Source organism: Suillus subaureus (genome assembly GCF_016647635.1).
Source record: "Suillus subaureus strain MN1 chromosome Unknown BJ212scaffold_8, whole genome shotgun sequence".
NCBI lineage: Eukaryota > Fungi > Basidiomycota > Agaricomycetes > Boletales > Suillaceae > Suillus > Suillus subaureus.
Genome location: NW_024538564.1, coordinates 220904 through 241698, shown reverse-complemented (window position 1 = coordinate 241698; position 20795 = coordinate 220904). Strand labels below are relative to the sequence as shown.

Genomic DNA, 20795 nt, shown 5'->3' with positions numbered 1-20795 from the left:
TCACCTCTACTGATAGGAGGGCTATTATTTAACATATCACTACAGGAAAGGCTGATAATGCTGTCCAGGTCACCTATTACATCAATTCCACCATCACATTCCCTGTCTCTTCACACACTGTGAGAAACATTCTCAAGACAGCTCATCTCAGGTCAGTAACAAGGAAGAAAAGGCTCTCCTCTCTATCACACATATGCAGAGATGACTAACCTTTGCCTTAGCCCATCAGAATTGGATTACATGGACTGGAAGCATGTTATATGATCATATAAGACCACAATAAATAGGATTGGGTCAGATGGCAAGGTATATATGTGAAACAAGAAGGGTGCTAGTCATCTCTGCATATGTGTGATAGAGAGGAGAGCCTTTTCTTCCTTGTTACTGACCTGAGATGAGCTGTCTTGAGAATGTTTCTCACAGTGTGTGAAGAGACAGTGAATGTGATGGTGGAATTGATGTAATAGGTGACCTGGACAGCATTATCAGCCTTTCCTGTAGTGTTATGTTAAATAATAGCCCTCCTATCAGTAGAGGTGAGCTTGGATGGACGCCCTTCACAGAAGTTTTCCTTGTCTGTGTGACTTTCTTTGATGAACTTGGTCACAGTGGACTTGGGTACTCCAGTTCTAGAGGAAATTTGACAAGCAGAGAGGCCAGAGTAGGAAAGAGAGGGGATATTATCCCTTTGAGCAGGGGGGGGTGGCTTTCATGGTGAATATAACCATGACATATGGAAATTTTTGGTTTGTATAGTTAGATATGGTTTTAAAATGACATAATGACACCACTTTATAATTTATTTAATGGTGGCATGATTGTTATGGTGTCATAAATGATGATTTATATAGTTTTAATATGTGCTCAAAAAACTGTCCACATGAGTCATGATTTTGTAAGCCTTATGTCTCCACCATATCTCTACCAATTCCCACGGTGTAGGGCTCAAATGAAAGCCCTGAAGCCATACTACAATGTGGTATAAGCATGTCCTTGAGGCATTTGTTCATTCTCACACAATATCATAGATAGTGAAAAATGTCAAAACATGCGGACAGTTTTTTGAGCCACTGTACAAAGGGGGAGGAAGTATATGAGAAACATAGTAAGTGAGACGGTTGCCCATGGCCTGTGTGAACTTTGCCTGATCCTCAGCATACATGGACTTATACATCTCATCCTTCTCAAATATATGTTTGGTGATTACTGTGTGGATCTTGCCCTTGTCACTCCCAGAAGGAGGGCCGTCATTATTAGGCTGAGATTTCTTTCCTTCATAAAAAAGGACTCAATGGTCAGCAGGATGATTGCATAGGTATGTTACAAGTGTAGAAGTTCGATTACAGTTTGGTGTTTCCTAGCAGATTTTGCTGATACCAAGAGTATCACCATGAGATGCAGCAGTGCTGGATGAGGTAGCAGCCACCCAATGTCCCCTTGTACCATGAGTAGCCACACCCCTTCCCCTAGTACCACATGCAGGTTGCATTTGGATAGTTATTGGCAAATTGGTGAGCTTTTGAACTTGGATCTTGAGTCACTCTGAATGTTGTACTCGGGGGCGTATAGCAGGTATGGTATACGCATGGACCAACTTCAATTTCAGACTCTGCAGGAAGTCTGCCGACATTCTGTAGAGCACTGAAAGAATTTGACAGCATTTCAGAACCTTAATATTTTTACTTTGACTACCATTATAGGTAGATCAAATCATCAGAGATCTGGAAAACTAGATAATCAGATTTAGGAGTCTGGAATGATATATGACAATTGTGTACACTAAAAAAGTATCAAATATTGTAATGATTTTGCAAGTCACTGTAGTTTTACCTTGATATACCTTGCCTTAACTGGGCATACCTAGTCCTTTCCTTTCATGACTTAGCCTTACCTCTTCTATTAAGAACTGGGTTGCTCAAGTGGAGAGGGACTGATTCTGAGGAGCTTGGCCTCAGTTTGTGTGTTGTGCCTCTCACCTGAGTATATGTCTTTTATTTCAGATGAAGTCCAAAGGATTTCCAGAGGCTGGCCACTCTGGTAGAGTACAGGAGAATTCTGGAGGAATACAGGAAATGCTTGGAGAAGTTTCTACTATACAGGAAGTAAAGAGAACCCTAGGCAATCGCCTCTAGAGAAAACAGAATGGAGAAGAGATATGGAGGATGGAAAGACAGGAGTTCCAAAGATAGGGAGGATGGGAGGTATGAAGGTATGAAAGATGGAAGGACAGAAAGTCTGAAGGTACAGAGGACAGAGAACAGGAGGACAGGAGATCCAAAGGTCTGGAGATATGGAGGACAGGATGTCTGGAGGTACAGAAGGAATAGAGGCTACATCAGACAAAGTCCAATGTAGAAACAAACAGAGATAGACTACACTTAGGTAGAGTTGGAGAAACAGGAAGTGGACTGAAGTCTAGAGAAAGCATGAGTGCCAAAAAGGCAAGACTCCAGCCTAGGGAATCAATCTCTAGACTTAGAATTGAGACATAGGGGACAAATCTGAAGGTCTAGATTTCTGGCCAAGGAAAGGATTGCCTAGGCCTAATAGAAAGGACAGAATTCAGATGGACTGAAGTCTGGAAGAAGATTGGGCAAGTCTAATTCAAGAGAGCAAGTCTATGATGATATTCAAACTGAGGAAACTACAAGAGTTGTACAGGGATTATATACTAGAAGATATCTGAGAGGATCAGTAAGCAAAGGAGTAAGGCTATGTACAAGCATATGGAAAGTCATTAGTAAGTAAGACAGAACATCAGTAAATGGACTTAGAGATGAAACTAATACAAGGATCAATCAGCAAGACAGAAACAGAGATAACTGAGAGCTGGAAAGGTGGAGATATTAAAATGGGGATAGGCACAGGATATAGACAGAAGGTGGGAATTGGTCCAGAGATCTGGCAGTTGGAGTGAAAACAAGACTGGGATATGAGGTGGATATGGTCTAGAATCCTGGAAGAGATAAAGTCCAGATGTCTTGCTAGAGGGAATGTACATAGGGTGGACAGGATAGGGGTGCATGGTTCAGGCTAGCAGTGAAAATTTGGAGGTCTGGAGCTCAGGGGCAATTCCATAGTGGAGCTGATCCTGCTGAGGTGTGGAGCAGACAGCAAAGAGAGATCTGGGAATGAGTTGGATATGAGGGCAAAACATCTTCCTACCTTTGGGTCTTCTAACCTGTCCTTGGCTGTATACCTTTAGGCTAATAACCTATACCCATACCTATACCCTATCCTTGGGTGTCAGATTAACAGCTTGTATCTGTGCCCATACTGGTGTAGTAACACAACAGTATGTCTGACCTGCTAGTCCAACAGACCAGTCAGAATATAAGTGAGTCTAGTGCTCTGCCTAGCTGCTACTCCTGAAAGCAAGACCATTCAACCCAAGGAGATCACTAACTAGGCTCAGGCTCAAAGGTAGGGAGTGAAAAGTGTACTGCAAAACCAAGGACAGAAAATATGTTCCAGGAGCTATCTGGTGAGTTGAGAAGCTATGACTAGGAAAGCTACAACTAGGGAATGCTACTAAGTAACCCAAGTGAATGGAGAGCAACCAAGAACTGGAAACCAGGTAAAACCAGGTGTCATGAGTTCCAAATACAAATAATTATTCTTTCCGAAACTTGAAGCTCTTTACTTGTCTATCTAAACTCTTTAAGTGCCCAGACACAGTGCCTATCTCAGAAGCACCCATCACAGCATCTATTATAGAATTACCAGAATCATGTGACTCAGAAGAACTCAGGCTTGATGATATTATATCATGTGATACTCCTAGAATGTTCCAGAATCTTACTGTGGCTGCAACTCATGTCATGACATGATAATTATATATAGAATCATACAATACCTTTAATTATTCTGATTGGTTAGTTAGTTCATACTCAGTTTCAATCTCTGTCTCAATATGTGTACATAGGTAGCTTGATGTAGTCAGTAGTTCTTCAGTTCAAACCTCTAGTGTATTAGCTTATTGCTAATAATCCAAGATATACCTGCTATTCTCTCTCTTTGTGGTGATAACCTGAAGTTTGAGTCCTAGTCCTCACCCTAGTATTTATTTATTTGTGAGTTGTGATACTAGGTAATGACTGTGAAGTCCTAGGTAAAGGGTAGATGATTATATATGTTGGAAATCTGTACTTCACTGCATTGTAGAGGCTTGTGCCTCTGTATGCCCATAGAGCCCCATATTGTGATGTATCTGTATATACAGTGGCTCAAAAAAGTGTTCCAATATTTGTGGGTTTTCATGTAATTGTTTCATTGTGAGTCAGGGCATGGGAATATGACTAAGCTATAGGGAGGTGTCAGAGGGCTCTGCTTCTTGGCTTTATCATTGTCCCTTACAGCGTGGGAATCTGACATTATCGTGTGAAGATATGGACATTTTAATTTGGTGACTCATTGGGACACTTTTTTGACTTTGACTTTGAATAATACAATCTCTATAATTCTAGTACTTGGTGGTTCCTTCTCTTGCTCTAATCACTTCTACCACTCTTATAAACACACTATCTATCAATTTCTAGCTTTGCCCATCAGCAATCTTCCCCTGCTGTGCTGTTACTCTCCCCCATAGCTGAAATAGCCCTATGGAGAATCTTGATATACTGCAAGCAATCTCCTGAGCAATTTCCAGAGTTGTTCAATAGGGTTGATGCCTGAAGACTGTGCTGGCTATGATAGAACAGTGATATGATAGTTTGTAAACCATTTGGTCACCAACTTGGAGTATGCTTGAGATAATGATCTGATTAGAAGATAGTGTCTTCTTCATCACTTTTTGGTTCCTGCATGCTCATAAGCTACTCAAGCTACCAAATTCATGTATTCCATCATTCACACCACTGTCTCAGCTCAAATAGTAGGAATGCTCTTGAGGCAGCTAACATCAAAGCTATAACCAAGAAGAAAAGCTTCTCATATCTCCGGCCTATGGGGGAGGAGACTAGCCTTTGCTCTAAAGTACCAGTATTGGACTCTGAGGACTGGAATAGGGATATCTGGTCAGATGAGACAAAAATCAATAGGATGGGGTCAAATAGCCAGGAATATGTATGAAAAAATGCAGGTAAACTACCAGGACAAAGAGAAGTCAAGGAAACACTCAAGTTTAAAGGAGAAAATTTGATTGTATGGGGATGTGAGAGGTGGAATAGAGTAGGGACCCTGTGAAGTGAAGGGGAGGATAAATGCAGAGCAGTACATCTCAATTTCAGAGGAGTGTCTGCTTATGAGCATGCAAGAACCAAAAGTGATGAAGAAGACACTATCTTCTAATCAGATCATTATCTCAAGCATACTCCAAGTTGGTGACCAAATGGTTTACAAACTATCATATCACTGTTCTATCATAGCCAGCACAGTCTTCAGGCATCAACCCTATTGAACAACTCTGGAAATTGCTCAGGAGATTGCTTGCAGTATATCAAGATTCTCCATAGGGGCTATTTCAGCTATGGGGGAGAGTAACAGCACAGCAGGGGAAGATTGCTGATGGGCAAAGCTAGAAATTGATAGATAGTGTGTTTATAAGAGTGGTAGAAGTGATTAGAGCAAGAGAAGGAACCACCAAGTACTAGAATTATAGAGATTGTATTATTCAAAGTCAAAGTCAAAAAAGTGTCCCAATGAGTCACCAAATTAAAATGTCCATATCTTCACACGATAATGTCAGATTCCCATGCATCATGTAACATGTGCACTACTCTCCTGCAACACATTCCTGTGTGTGTCCCACATGCTTTCCCATGCTTCATTACCCATCATCTAGGAGCATCCATCCATTGTCCAGCAAATCTTACTGGTACATTTTTGCATTTATCCTTATCATGACCACCCTTGGCAGCACTTAGGTGCTCATCTCACGATCTATCAGGTGGGGTTTCTATGTTGCAGCAAACCCACCTGTGAGGTATGCCTCTCCATAGAGGCTCCCTGTAATTGCCACAAGAGGTCCATGCCCTTTCCTTAGTGTACTGCCTCTGTACTCCCAGAGGTTTGTGAGGGTAGGTATAAACCACGTGAGGCCATGCAGCACCCTTGCTGTTTAAAATAGTTGGTTTATATGTGTTACGACACATGTTTCGAACACGGTGAATCTCAATACTGTCATGATGGTGTGACAGATGATATATTTTGTGTGAAAGGGACAGAGACACTAACAACTCAAAGAAGACATGAATGTGAAAGGGATATGATAAAACATTCAAACCATGAAGAAAATACACACTCATTATCCCTCTCTAACAGGCCATCTATGCTCATCATCCCCCAATTATGCTGGTCCTGGTAATCACAAATCCCAGACAAGCTTGTATTGTGCTTGAGCATGTGAGTGGATGGAAGACCGTGACATTTCAGACAACAGTGAAGGGACAGAGTAAGATAGAAGGCAATATGTGATGCCACACTTGAATCAACAAGGTCACATGCATGAATGCTGTGTCATATCAATGATTAGTACATGCCATGATGGGAGGCTTGTGAGGATGTAATGGAGGTTTGCGAGGGTTGAATAGAGGTTCCTGAGGGTCATATTAATTTTGTGAACATCAGAGAGAGGCTCAAGAGGCTCACAGATCATGTTTGTTCCTGCAGGCTGTGAACTGAAAAGCTCATCAATTTCTCCTTCATCCTCAGTAGTGGCATTGCTGACTGTGTCTTCATCATTAATAGTGCCATCCTTGATAGTGGTGATCTGTGGGATAAGGTCGCTGTAGAGAATGAGATTCCTCTAGGTGTAGATTGCCCATATTTTGACTCACAACGATCGGTATAGTGCATGACTCACTATCCATGACTTTCCCACAAAACGCGCCAGAGGCGCGACACATTCCCACACTATGCGATGCATTCCCATGCACGTGCTTGGTTGCCTATTGTCGCACAGCATCCCAGCACATCCATCCATTGTCCAACCAGTCCCCTGGTGCGTCCCTTTTTGTTTATTCTTGATATCAGACCATTTTTAGCATCATACCATATCTTATTTCATCATGGACCCTTTATTTACATCATTTTACATACATAGAGCACTCCTGATTCGCTTCCAAGCCCTGGGAGTGTGCCTAGGCACAGCTTACCTGTTGCCTAGGGAAAAGTTTTCATACATGAACCACCATCATGTCACTTAGTATCTAGTTAGTCTCTAGAGTGAGAATCTATCATCTTCAGCCAGTATGCATCAGTTGTCACCCTAGTCCTCAGCATCAGTCTACTATCATCAGTCTCCACCCAGCAGTTCTCAGTTCATGCCATCACGACCTCATTCACTAGTTCTTACACAATTGCGCACAACTTGCGCATAGTTCCCATGCTTCACGCTCCTATGCGCTCCATATTCCCATGCATGCACTTTCAGTGCTTCACCAGAGTTGACCTGGTGTCACCCAGTGGATCTTGCTTTCCTTGCTTCCCTTAAGGGTCGAACATATCACTCGGCGCACTTCAACCAACACTTAGAGAGTTAGTGGCCTTTCTCTTCCCCCAGAGTCAGAGCCCTCTTTCTTTCTTTAGCTCTGCAAGCCCAGCAGAGTTGTTGAACCTTCATCACTATGATTGGGTCCAATGACCAGTGAATGTTGCTGAGTCACCTTTAACCTCCAAGAGGGTGGCACAAGTGGTACTTCTATGAACACATGGAGTCTGTGCTGATTAGATGATGTGGCATCAGAATTTGAATGAGAAGTGTTGCCCAGACAGGTCAGGCCAAGCCTATCAATCTGTCCATTGGCAAACCCTTGTCACCCATGAGTGTGAAGTGAATTTGCAATGGGCGCTTCTCCAACAATGACAGGGACATGTGAGGTCATAAGACTTTTGTGGATGTCATATCCCACAATCTGGGCCCACATTCCATAATATTCCCACGCCTTCTGAGCCTACATCCAGACCCCATATCCGACTCATTTCCAGATCCCCTTCCACTGTGTGCTCCACACCTCAGCAGGATTGTCTCTACTATGGATTTACTCCTGAGCTCCAGACCTTCAGATCCTCACTGCTAACCTGATCTGTACCCCCCTATCCTGTCCACCCTATGCACACTCCATCCAGCAAGACATCTGGACTTCACCTTGTCTTGGATTCAGGACTGTATCCATCTCGTCATATCCTGGTCCTGTATCCACCTCATCTTCCAGATCCCCAGGCCTCCGGACCTATTCCCACCCTCTGTCCATATCCTGCACCTATCTCCATTTAGACATCTCCACCTTTCTGGCTTTTTGTTACCTCTTGTTCCATCTTGCTTGTTGATCCTTATATGAGTCTTCATCTCTGAGTTCATTTAGTTATGTTCTGTCTTACTTACTAATGTGTTTCCACATGCTCATACATAGCCCTGCTCCTTTGCTTACTGATCCCCTCAGATATTCTCCAGTATATAATTCCTGTACATACTCCTGTAGTTCCTCAGTCTGAATATCATCTGAGATCCTGTTCTCTCAACTTAGACTTGCCCAATCCTCTCTTGGACTTTGATCCTCCTAAATTCTATCCTATTCATCAGGCCTAGGGATTGATTCCCTAGGCCAGAACTTTGCCTTTCTGGCACTTACCCTCTTTCTGGACTTAGGTCCAATTCCTGTCTCTCTGACTCTACCTTAGGGTAGTCTACCTCTGTTTGTTTCTACATCAGACTCTGTCCAATGTAGCCCCTATTCCTTCTGGACCTCTGGATGTCCTGTCCTTCAGACATCCCATCCTCCTAACCCTTGGATATCCTGTCCTCCATACCTCTATACCTCCAGATGTCCTGTCCTTCATACCTCTGGATGTCTTGTCCTCCAGACCTTCAGTCTTCCTGTCCTCCATTCCTCTGGACATCCTGTTGTCCTGTCCTTCTGTCCTCCTGTTAAGAACCATATTGCTCAAGGGGGAGAGAGACTGACTCAGAGGGGCTTGGCTGTGCCCCTTACCCAAGTATGTGCCCTTCATTTCGTATGAGGTCCAATGATGGTCCAATGAAGTCTGGAGGACTTCTGGAGGCTGGCTACTCTGCTGGAGAGTGCTAGAGGACTTCTGGAGGAGCACGGGAGAGTTCCAGAGGAATGCAGGAAGTGCTCAGGAGAATTCCCACTGCAAGGTAATACTTCTACAGGAAACAGGGTGGAAGGATAGGAGGTCCAAAGGTCCAGAGGACAGGAGGACAGGAGGACAGGAGGGCAGGATGACGGAGGACAGAAGGACAGGACGTCCAGAGGTATAAAGGATAGGATGTCTGAGGGTTAGGAGGACGGAACGTCCGAAGGTATAGAGGGTGGAACATCTGAAGGACAGGATGCCCAGAGGTACAAGGGACAGGAGGTCCAGAGGTCCGGAAGGAATAGGGGCTACATCAGATGAAGTCCGATGTAGAAACAAACAGAGGTAGACTACCCTAAGGTAGAGTTGGAGAGACAGGGATTGGACCTAAGTCTGGAAAGAGGGTAAGTGCCAGAAGGGCAGAGCTCCAGCCTAGGGAATCAATCCCTAGGCCTGATGGGTAGGACAGACTTAGGTGGACCAAAGTCCGAGAGAGGATTGGGCAAGTCTCAGTTGATATTCAAACTAAGGAACTACAGGAGTATCTACAGGGGTTATATATTGAACAATATCTGAGGGGATCAGTAAGCAAAGGAGCAAGGCTATGTACGAGCATGTGGAAACACATTAGTAAGTAAGTCAGAACATAAGTAAATGAACTTGGAGATGAGGACTCATACAAGGATCGATAAGCAAGACAGAACAAGAGGTAACCAAAAGCCAGAAGGCAGAGAATGCCTAAATGGGGATAGGTGCAGGATATCAGACAGAGGGTGGAAATAGGTCAGGAGTTAATATCCAGAGGTCCAGAGATCTGGGGATCTGGAAGACAAGGTGGATACAGGACCGGAATACGAGAAGGTGGATATAGTCCAGAACCTGAGATGAGGTGAAGTCTGGATGTCTTGCTGGATGGAGTGCACATAGGGTGGACAGGATAGGGTTGTACAGATCAGGCTAGCAGTGAGGATCCGATGGTCTGGAGCTCAGGGGTAAATCTGGAGCGTAGTCAATCCTGCTGAGGTGTGGAGCACACAGTGGAAGGGGATCTGGGAATGAGTTGGATATAAAGTGTGGTCCGGACATAGGCTCAGAAGGCGTGGGAATATGATGGAACATGGGTCTGGATTGTGGGATATGACACCTCCTGTCCTCCTATCCTCCAGACCTTTGGACCTCCTATCCTTTCATCCTGTTTCCTGTAGAAGTATTACTTTGCAGTGGGAACTCTCCTGTGCTCCTCCAGAAGTCCTCTAGCACTCCACCAGAGTAGCCAGCCTCTGGACTTCATCAGACCATCATCAGACCTCATTTAAAATGAAGGGCACATACTCAGGTAAGGGGCACAGCGTACAAGCTGAGGCCAAGCCCCTCTGAGTCAGTCTCTCTCTTGCTTTGAGAAAACTGGTTCTTAACGGCAGGCGTCTGTTGCAACAGATTTGACAGTGAGGGCATCATTCTTGAGGGCATCCACAAGTTTGAAGTGCTCATGGATAGTGAGGTCATGTATGCCCTTGCTCTTTGCAAGTGTTGCATGTCTCTCACTGGGCATAAGGATGTTTTCTGGGTAGTTTTAAAGGATACACCCACGACAGGCTAGAATGGTAGGTAGTGTCTTCCACAGGAAGTTTCCCCCTCACCCTTCAAGGGTCCCTGTAAAATATTTAGCTGTTCAACACTATGATCTGACTGTGACACTTACCAAGAAGTGCTGTCAACCTTCCAATGATGCAAGGTATACCATCAAGGAGCCTTCATCCCTCAGAATCATGGACCTGTCGCTTCTCCAACCATTTGTCCAACACCTCCTGTGTGTCCACCTTGTAGTGTGATGCCACATGTTCAAGAATATAGTCAAGCTGGGTGAAATCCATGAATACAATGAATGTATAGCAAGAGGGATGAGTGTAGAGGAACAACATTAACAACACATTGAGAAGATGTGTGCCCCCATCAATAATCAATTCCCTCATTGACATTGATGATCAATAGAAGTGACACATCCAAGTCAGATGAAGTAATTGAATGCCAAATGCCTTCATATATTATGTGCATGCAGCATAGTCAGAGGCATGGTGGTGAAGTGGTAGTGGTGTCATGATTTTGGGCAGACTCTTAAGTTCAATCCTTTGACTATGCATTCTTTCATCTCTTAATTGATTTTTTTTTTTAATTTAAACATGTTGCTGTTCAAACGTTTCCCACTATAGTGTAACACCTGCACATGCGCATTCTGCACCTTGTGTGGTGTTTTTCCCACTCCCAATTTTCTTAATCAAATCTGCACATTGTCTTTGTATCAGCTGATTATTTGTCCATGCTAGCAGGCCAAGTCATTACATCATGCTCAGGGATGATATCTACAAGCACAACACAGATGAGTAAGTCCATTTCCTGCCATCTTGTCATATCCTTCTCACCTTGTTTTTAGCTAGCAGGAGCTCGCATTCAGTCTCTATTCTGGCTCCCATTTATTATAACCAGTACACAATAGTAACTACTAGCAGGATGAGGGCATCAACAGTACTTCACAGTTGCCAAGACTAGCTATGACACTAATTTGAAATGTTTTGGGGAGAATTTTGGCAGAAGCTGAGGAGGTGGGAACAGGTGCATCCATGGCACTATGACCAGGTCTTGCAAGCAGAACTCAGGCAGCTTGCAGGAGTGACATTGATCATGCATTATATACAAAAGCAAACCAGTTTATTCAGAAGGAGGCACTACATTTGACTTGAGACAGCAAAGCATGGGGTAACAAAATGACAGTCACTACACTAAAAAGGTGAGAGAGAAAGGTATCAGCAGCAGTCTGCCTACACTAAAGGGCACAAGAGAAATGCTAGCAAAAACAAGCACAAGAAAAAAGGTATCAGCAGTGGTCTGCCCATCTATTGGTATCTCCATAGTACCTCCCATCATGACCATGCATGTCTTGATAGTAAAGGTCTGATGGATGCCTGCAGTCATCATAGTGGTTGTCATAACCTTCAGCAGGTGAGTTGTAATGAGAAGGATAACTTGGGTGGTTGTATCTCATAGGTACATGAACATACCAAGCTTCTTCAAGATTATGGGTGCGTGAAAGGCCATGGGGATTGAGACCACTAATAGGATGGGGGTGGGTGCGAGTGGTACTGTTCCAATGATAGAGTGAGTCATGCGCCTCACAATAGTGAGCGGCATCATGTGGGTAGGAGGGTCCCTCCTGAGGGTGCACCAAGGGATCACAAGGACGATGCAGATGATCTCGCAATGGCACAGAAGCCTCGCAAGGGTGAAGCAGAGGCCCACATAATGGCACAGAAGGCTCTCAATGATGAAGCATAGGCTCCTGCAATGGCACAGAAGGCTCTCAAGTATAAAGCATAGGCTCTCACAATGGCACAGAAGGTGCACAAGGATGAAGCAGAGGCTCTTGCAACAGTACAGAAGGCTCACAAGGATGTCTGGGGAGCTCATGCATGTGTAAAGGAGCCTCATGTGTGATGGGAGCATCACATTGAAGCACTGGAGAATGTGCATAGCAGTTGGCCACCTCAATATGAGGATCAGTGTGAAGTGGCTCAGGTTGTGGAAGGGGCTGCTCCCCAGCAGGATGTGAAGATGGATGGTCAATGGATTGAGCTTGGGGGTTTCCATTCTCATCATTGCCAGGTGTTGAAAGGGGAGACATGGTCTGGAGTGTACCATTTGAGGGTTGGGGTTGCTCAGAGCCCTCATGTTGTGAAGCCATGCTGGGTGTGACTTCCAGTGGGGAAAATGTGGTGACCACAGTAGCTGGTGGTTCAATTTGGGTGGGGTTTGCCAGCTGAGCTGTGGCATCAGGCTAAGAGTCCACAAGCACAACAGCACCTTTTCCAGCATCTGCTGTTGCCTCTGAGTCCTTTTGACCTGGAGCATCCTCCTCTTCTGAATCAACCACATACATCATCTGGTGTACACGGTGTGACGATCATATTCCCACTAGGCTTGCAATGGCCATCTTTTGATATAGGTGATGGAAAGCTACAAAACCATCAACCGCTTTTCCCACACTCAACCCACTCCAGACGTATATTCCCGTGCTCTGCGGACCTGTGCATTCACTCCTGCACTGCATGCATACCTGCAGTTGATTTCCCACACCTTTGGACTACCTTACAGATGTCCCACGTCAGTCCATTGTCCATCCTACCTCATTGGTATGTATTTTGCCTTGCCTTGTGTGTTGTAACAAGTGTTGCAGTCTTATTACATGTCTTTACATATTCCTACTGCCTGTCTGTCCTGTCCCTTCCATTTCTGAGAGGGTTTAGCTAGTATAAAGTGCCTAGGGTGACTACTTCATATTTACTTCCCTTTTACAGTATTTCCTTCCCTTAGGTTTTACTTAGGAGCAGTCACCATTAGTGCGTGCTTTTAGCCCCTATTGGTTACCTTATACCTGGACACCTTGTCTTGACTTTCCTTACCTGTGCAATCAATACCCTTGCCCTCACTTGCTACCTGCGCCATTCCTTAAGACTTCCCTACCCCTTACCCTAGCATCTCACACTTCCACATCAACCACTCATCGACTACACTTCCACATTCCCACACTCTACATACCTGTGCACTTGTTCCCGTGCTCTGCACACTTTTGGGTCTTTAGTATCATCAGCCATTCTCAGTAGCAATTCCCTTTAGGGTCAAACATTCTTGCTTGCAAGTGTAGCAGCTAGGCAGAGCATTGACCTACAACAATATTTTCAGTTAGGCACTATAACAAGTGACTAGCCATTGTTGTGTTTGCACAAAGGCACATGGCTGCCCAGGATGCCTTTGTTATGCATTTTGGCTTTGGTAGTGCTGGAGTAAACAAGTCAACAATACATAGATCCTAAAATGTATATACATACCCTTGGATTTTGGCTATACATTGGAAGGACCATCCCGGATGCAAGCTGCAGGTTGAACTGGCTGGGCAGCTGAATAAGATGGTTAGTGAGTAAAGACAAATGATGTATGTAGCACAAACCTTCATTGCCAGACAAGTGCTCTTTGTCAACAGAAGATGACCCCACAGTTAATGGTGACAGCAGACCCCCTTTCAATACAGAGGCATCAGATGGTGATGGTTTCACCTTGGAACACACACCTTCCTTCTTCAGTTCAATGACAACCTCTGTAGACACACGCTTCTTGGACACCCAAGAAGAGCTTCTTGACTTTAACTTCCATTTCTTCCCATGTGAATCATCTTCATATTCAGTGTCCACCTCAGCTGTCACATCCATTGAGCCCTCCAAAGTTGAAGTGAGTTCAATGACCTCCTGCATGGCAGCCTTAGGAACCATTGGCGCAGCTGGCTTAGCAACAACCCAAAAGGGACAAGTGGGAGGAGGATTTTGAGGCTTAGAAATGGGCTTGGCAACAACCTTAAAGGGATGAGCAGGGGGGCGAGGAGACATGACTGCCTCTCCATGCTCAGGATCACAAGCTCTCAATACATTCTTTCCCTTCTTGACTCTGGTCTGTGTGACACTTATCCCCACACATTCCGGACCACCATAATCTGTATGGCAATCAGCAAACATGTGACAAGCAAATGTGTGCTCACAGGTGGATGGAGGAGCCTCTCCAATGATAACCAGCTCTGTTGATTTAATCAACAATGCTACAGAAATTGGTTAAAATTGGACTACTAAATAGAGACAAAACTTACTGTGTGTATTGGAAGACTTGACCACCCACATGGTGCCAGCCTTGTAAGCATCAACAAGTGCTGCAACCTCTTTGAACATCAATACACCTATCCCCTTGTTATTCTTCAATGTCGGATCATGGGATTCACCTAGCATGAGACACTTGTGGGCGGGATACCCTTCTATGTTCAGGCCACCAGAGGCTAAGGCACTGGGCATCATCTTCCAGGGGAAATTCTTGTTGGATGCAAACTTCCCACCAAGTTTAGCTATATGAGCATGTCAGGATGAGAACTGAAGAACAACTCAAATAGCTACTTACTGACTTGTTTCACAATTTCTTTCTTGAGCCACCGGAGAGATTCATCACAACCCTTGACTTCAGTGGAAGGAATCAAGTCAGCATCCCAAGAAGAGGCTTCTTCATTATCTTCAGGCAAGTCATTGAAGGCATCTTCAACTACTGCCAGTGAGGTTTTATTGCTGTTTTGAAGATGAATAAGAAAGAGATAGTAAGATGCAGATTGAGACTTACTAGATATGAGCTTTGAGGTGACCAATGATAGTGTCATCATCAGCTTGGCATCGTGTACTCCAGAACTAGCAGACCAGAATGAGTGATCTCAGTATTGAATACCACTCTCAAGATACTTACCTCTGCAGCGCCTGGTGTAGTATGAACTTGACCAAGGGAGGCATCTTGATTGATGATTTTACCACAGATGACCATTGCAGTCTCAAAGCCGAATTTAGCAGCAGCACTATCAGCCTATAACAAAGATGGTCAGTGTTACAAACTAGGATAGGCCTAATGAAAGACAACTCAATAAGAGTCAGGACCTCTGCCAAGATTCTACACAAGATGATAAGTCAAGCATTCAGTGTAAGCTAAGTTAGAAGGGGTGCTTCTAACTTAAAGTATGATTCAGATGACAAGAGATTGGAGGTCTCAAGTGAAGGATATTCCAGGTAAAACCTAGTAAGATTAAAGTGAAGAACTAAAGTGTACAGGAGGACTATTTATAGTGAACTACTGTGCTTTAGGGCAGGTGTGAGAATGGAATGAGTCAGAAATAAGGAATGCGTAAGCGATAGCAAGAATAGGTCATCTAGCAACGGCAATGGCGATTGTGATGTAATACAAGGTATGAGTCAGAGATAAGTCTAGCAGCGACATCATGCAGCTCATGACATAATACACAGTAAGGAAGGGAAAATGAATAGGGGTGTACATGGTTGTAACAGTCAGGGCACAGCAAGCAGTGAGGCATCAAGGAAGTATACTTACAATACTAAACATCCTTCAGTAGTATTTTTGAAACTCTGAGACAGTTTGAGGGGAAGTGAATAGCATTTTCACTTCATCATGGACAGAGAGAATGTCTTTGTATGTGTCTGGAAAGGCCTCTTTGAAGAGGTTGTAGAATTTTGTCTGAATCAACATACCTAACATCCACGATGGAACTGTAAGTATGACATCAACATACATAGGGCTCTATGGGTTTACAGAGATGTGAGTCTCTATAGCAGGAGGAGTGATTACTGCTGCCACACTCATCTCCTTCTCTTTCCCTTTTGTCTTGCCTTTCATCCAGGGAGCCTGGCCTTCCATACCACCCCCCTTACCATAGCAATGTGCATAATCATGGTCACCTTTGTTGCATCCAGCAGTAGTGCAGAAGACTCCCTCTGGGTTGTGCTGATGTTTATCCAAACTGGTGATGGGATTGACATTCCCAGAGGAAGTCAATGACAATGTGGCAGCATTGGCATATTCAGAGCCAGGCCCACCCCTGGCAAGGATGTGTTCATCAAGGATACAAGCAGCCTTGGCTGAAATGCATGCCACACAGACACCAAAAGCAAATGCCAAGGAGACAACAGCAGTGATGACAGTAGTAGCAGTAGCAGGAGGTGCTATGGTAGAGAGGGTGATGGTCAACAGTGCCTTGAACTGTGGCCATGTCCTGGTGTGAGGGAGTCCTTGTAGGAGTTGAAAGACAGCCTCAGTGTCAATGTAGACAACTCCCATTCTTAGGAGTTGCTCTCAAAGGACTGGATGCTTACCAACATAGTTGGCAACATCAGCTGAGTCCTTCATTTGGAGTGCATACAGGCTCTGCCAAACAATGTGCTGAGATCCCATGTCCATCCAACTGAAATGGTCTTCAAGAGTCTTCCAAGCATCACATGCAGTGACTTTGTGACTTGTTGAAATGAGTTGTTGGACAGAGACTGAGAGACGACAGGTGATAATGGCCTTAGCCTTGAGATCAGTGATGAGCCATTCACATATGGACCTAGTCTCATCAGCTGTGGGATGCAGAGGGTCTACTGTAGTAGGTTTATGGAAGGTGTTCCCCAGAATGTCGTCAGGATCAACAGTATCCATAACATGACACCAGTGGTCCTCAGTGCCCAGCACATAGGTGACCTCACATTTCCACACAAAGTAAGTGTCTGGGCCTGTCAGTTCCAGTATGTGGTTGAACTTCCCCATGTCAAAGGAAGGTGATGAACAGTCTCAGTTAAGAGAAACAGTGAGTCACAGAACAAGGTGTGTGTCAGTAAAAGCTTGCTAGGATTTCATCAGAAATCATGGCTCATAACCTGTTAGAAGCTAAGACACAAGACACACTCAGTGTTGGAGACAACAACTAGACATCATGTATACCTAAGACACAAGACATGCTAAAGAGAACATAATTAGAGACAGCAGGACAACAGGAAACCAGAAAGCATACCTCAGTGTTGGAGACAACAACTGAGGTATGATACAACGAGACGGTGCATATTATATATTAGGTGAATGCATGTGATAAAGACAAGAAAGGAAATGTGCTATGAGGATGACAACAATGATGATTCAACAGGCAGATCAGCTCGAGAAAGATACTTACAAATGAAAGAACAAACAAAAAGGGCTGCTGGTGCTCAGTGTGCAAAAAGAAAGGTTCGAAAACTTGGTTTGTATGGTGGGCACACAATGCACACCTTCACATGTCACTCCAACAGTTAAAGGGGCACACACAGATGTCATGCAGATCCACCACGAAGGGCCAACAGCTAGGATCGTCAGTATCAGCGCTCATCGCAACAGCGCCATGCAGAGCCAAAGACGGACACAGAACGAAAGGAACGGGACGGACGACGTAGAGCACAACGAGGGGCGCAGATCGATTGGGGTTTGAAAAAAAAAAGGAAGACCCATATTTCCCTCGTTCCTGATCGGTCCCGCTGCCGTGATCGACTTGGCGCCGGCGACGAGCCATGTACACAGGTGGTGACTCCGCTTAGGTTTGGCGGGGGTCGCCAGCGAGGTCACCACGCTGGGGTAGTACCCGGGGGTATACTCTATATATCAGACACGAGGCGCCCCTTCTAGACTGCATGATGAACCCTGAACCCAGCCTTTTCACTGCCACAATCAAGACTTGCCCTATGCCCAGGGTATGGTGTCGTAAATTTTTTAGGATCAACTCTTCACAAGGATGCGTCCCATCGGTCCTTCGTCGTGCCTTGAGGCTGCGGTGAATTCAGAGACTGTGGAGCGCAAACCAGTGCCCTCATTGCCCATAACCCCATAAAGGGCGTAGAAAAGGCAGCGGGATGCACAGCAACGTCTGCTGTCTGTCCCCATCCTGTTCAATTAATACAAATGCCTGTGAGTGTTTCATTCTGGGGTGTCGCGGTAGCATATCCAACCATTCTTCAAGGCGCGCATAATATCCAGGGAAGAGTACCTGCTACTCGCTAAGGTCGCAGAGGAGGCGGAGCGTTATGAAGGTTTGTCCATGCAGCGTTCCTTCATGTTGTTCTTATCTAGGCTGTTTTTTCATAAGATCTCGTGGCGCAGATCAAAGGCTTGACGCAGACGTACGGAGCATTGACCATCGAGGAGAGGAATCTCCTCTCCGTTGCATACAAAAACATCACAAACTCACTTCGTAGCAGTTGGAGAGTGGTCGATTCCATGGAGAAGCTCGAGTCAGCTAGACCCTCTGCACAGTCAAAGCACCAGATCTCCTTGATTCGTCGTCAGCGGGTTCGCATTGAGAAGGAACTCACAGATGCCTGCAAAGACATCGTGAAATTGCTAAACGATAGTCTTTTGGCTACAGCCAAAGCTGGGGAAGAGACTGTGTTCTATTATAAGTTGTAAGTTCCTTCTTTGATCTATGCTGATGACCATCCCATCTTTGCGTCCAGGAAGGGTGATTACTACCGATACCTCGCCGAATTCGCGCAGCAACAAGAACGCAGTCGGTATTCGGATCTGTCACTTGCTGCATACAAATTCGCGTACAAGCATGCACTTGCCATGCTGGAGCCGACACATCCAACAAGATTGGGTTTGGCTCTGAATTTTGCCGTTTACTACCACGACGTCCGGAAGAGTCCGGAGAGAGCATGTCACCTCGGCAAACATGCATTCGACGAAGCAGTCGCATGCTTAGACGATTCATCATCGATGCAAGTCATGCGTGATTCGATGATGATCCTTCAGCTTCTGAGAGACGATCTTGTAATATGGTCCAGTGAGATGCAAAGAGGTAAAGGCTGTCTCCTAATGCAATGTTCTGTCACTGATTTAAAACGTGTAGACGCCGTTAGCAAGTGACCCTACGCCGGGACTGTTCTTTCTTTTTCTATAGTGTCTAGTCTAGTCTCCCGTCATGGAACCCTATTTATATCACATGACTTGTCTTGCGATTAAAGTAATGCATTCAGACACATACGGTTCGGCGCATGATAGGAGCTAATCTTGAGCAAATGTTGCAGCCACGAGAAGCGGAAATACTAGCGTTGCATCAGCGAACACCTGAGGTTCCACATAAGATATTGTCACGAGACAAAACAACGGACAGAGCACCTTGACAGACTCCGCATCGGCACGGATTTTACCCCAGGAGACCGCCTCATCTGGCCGGGCACCGGAGTCTGAGCCATCAAATTCTTGACCTGTGTTCTATGAGCGAAGAATGTCATCAGGCGTGGTTGAGTATCTATGTTTGAGTACTAACTATGTATACAGAGTAATCGGCACCATTTCGCTAGACAGGTAAGACTTCGATCAATGTCACGGACAGTATAACTCACTATCAGCATTGCATTGGCGATTTGATGTTTGCAAACTCCTCCACCAAGAATAATCATCCCGGCTTTCTTTGATTTTCTGGAGAGTTCGTTCAAATCCCGGATGTCGCGAACAATATCCAATATCAGCCCGGGATTCCGGAAGGAATGGAAATATATCATGTCCCCCAGTGAGCCGTCAGTGAGAGCAGGACAGAACACGGGTATGTCGTTCTGAATTTAGGCTCAGCTGGTGCGAGTGGAAGGAAATTATGCATGCATTCACTTTATAAGCCCAGTAGTAAACAGATTCTTCGTTATTAATTTCCTTTCCCAGTCGTCGGATAAATGAGCTTGGGGACCATACCTCACCAGTTGCCTGCTGTTCAGCCAACATGGTATCCAGGATAGGCAGCAGCCAGTCCTCAAACTTGCAATAATTATCGTTGGGAACAACGAGATTCCCTATCCTATTCATTCCCCGGCTCCGTAAGTCGGCGCCGTCCATATTAAAGTCGGCCAGGTAAGTCTTGCCGAGGCATTTGATGAAATCCTCCTCGATCCCACCTGCAGTTGTGACAATCGCAGCGACATGCTTGTGCTTGACGAGGTACAGCATGATCTCGCGCAAACCCGATGAAATTAGATTGGATGTGTACCCCAGAAAGATGTCACATCGTGTCTGTGCCCTGATCTCTGGGGAAAGGTAATCTTCAGACTCGTCAGCTGAGATGGGCTCGTCAGATAGACGCCATTTCCGCTAAATGGAGTCGAATCTTGAGCACATCACATAGGCTCTGCAACATGAAAGCACACACCATTCTATTAACGATGTCAATTGCCCTTCCGAGACTGCTTGCCTGAAATCCGATCCGTTCGTAACTTTTAAGAAGTTCCTGAAGGGATAGATTTTTCTCGAGATCAGGCCCTTGTACAGAGATCGCCGAATCTGAAATGGGCTCAGAAGGTTGTAGCACTGCTGCAGATGCTTTTGCAGGCACGGCGGTAGACATACTG

General features: G+C 45.0%; 3 protein-coding genes across 3 annotated transcripts; 1 reads left to right on the top strand and 2 right to left on the bottom strand.

Annotated features, from left to right (window-relative positions):
* Window positions 1–16761: 16761 nt before the first annotated feature.
* BJ212DRAFT_1214971 (uncharacterized protein) lies at window positions 16762–17010 on the bottom strand (the record flags this gene model as incomplete). Its single annotated transcript, XM_041329292.1, has 1 exon — window positions 16762–17010. A coding segment is annotated over one exon (249 nt), but the record flags the coding sequence as incomplete, so codon positions are not given.
* Window positions 17011–17097: 87 nt separating this feature from the next.
* BJ212DRAFT_1445662 (14-3-3 protein) lies at window positions 17098–19323 on the top strand (the record flags this gene model as incomplete). The annotated part of the gene is made up of 5 exons (XM_041338141.1): window positions 17098–17109; window positions 18419–18488; window positions 18545–18860; window positions 18912–19255; window positions 19307–19323. 5 exons carry the CDS (start codon window positions 17098–17100, stop codon window positions 19321–19323), a joined length of 759 nt encoding a protein of 252 aa, XP_041195494.1.
* A 138-nt stretch (window positions 19324–19461) lies between these two features.
* On the bottom strand, window positions 19462–20791 carry BJ212DRAFT_1266584 (Deoxyhypusine synthase; the record flags this gene model as incomplete). Its single annotated transcript, XM_041330587.1, has 6 exons — window positions 19462–19524; window positions 19576–19671; window positions 19727–19756; window positions 19803–20012; window positions 20065–20538; window positions 20597–20791. 6 exons carry the CDS (start codon window positions 20789–20791, stop codon window positions 19462–19464), a joined length of 1068 nt encoding a protein of 355 aa, XP_041195493.1.
* Window positions 20792–20795: the final 4 nt, after the last annotated feature.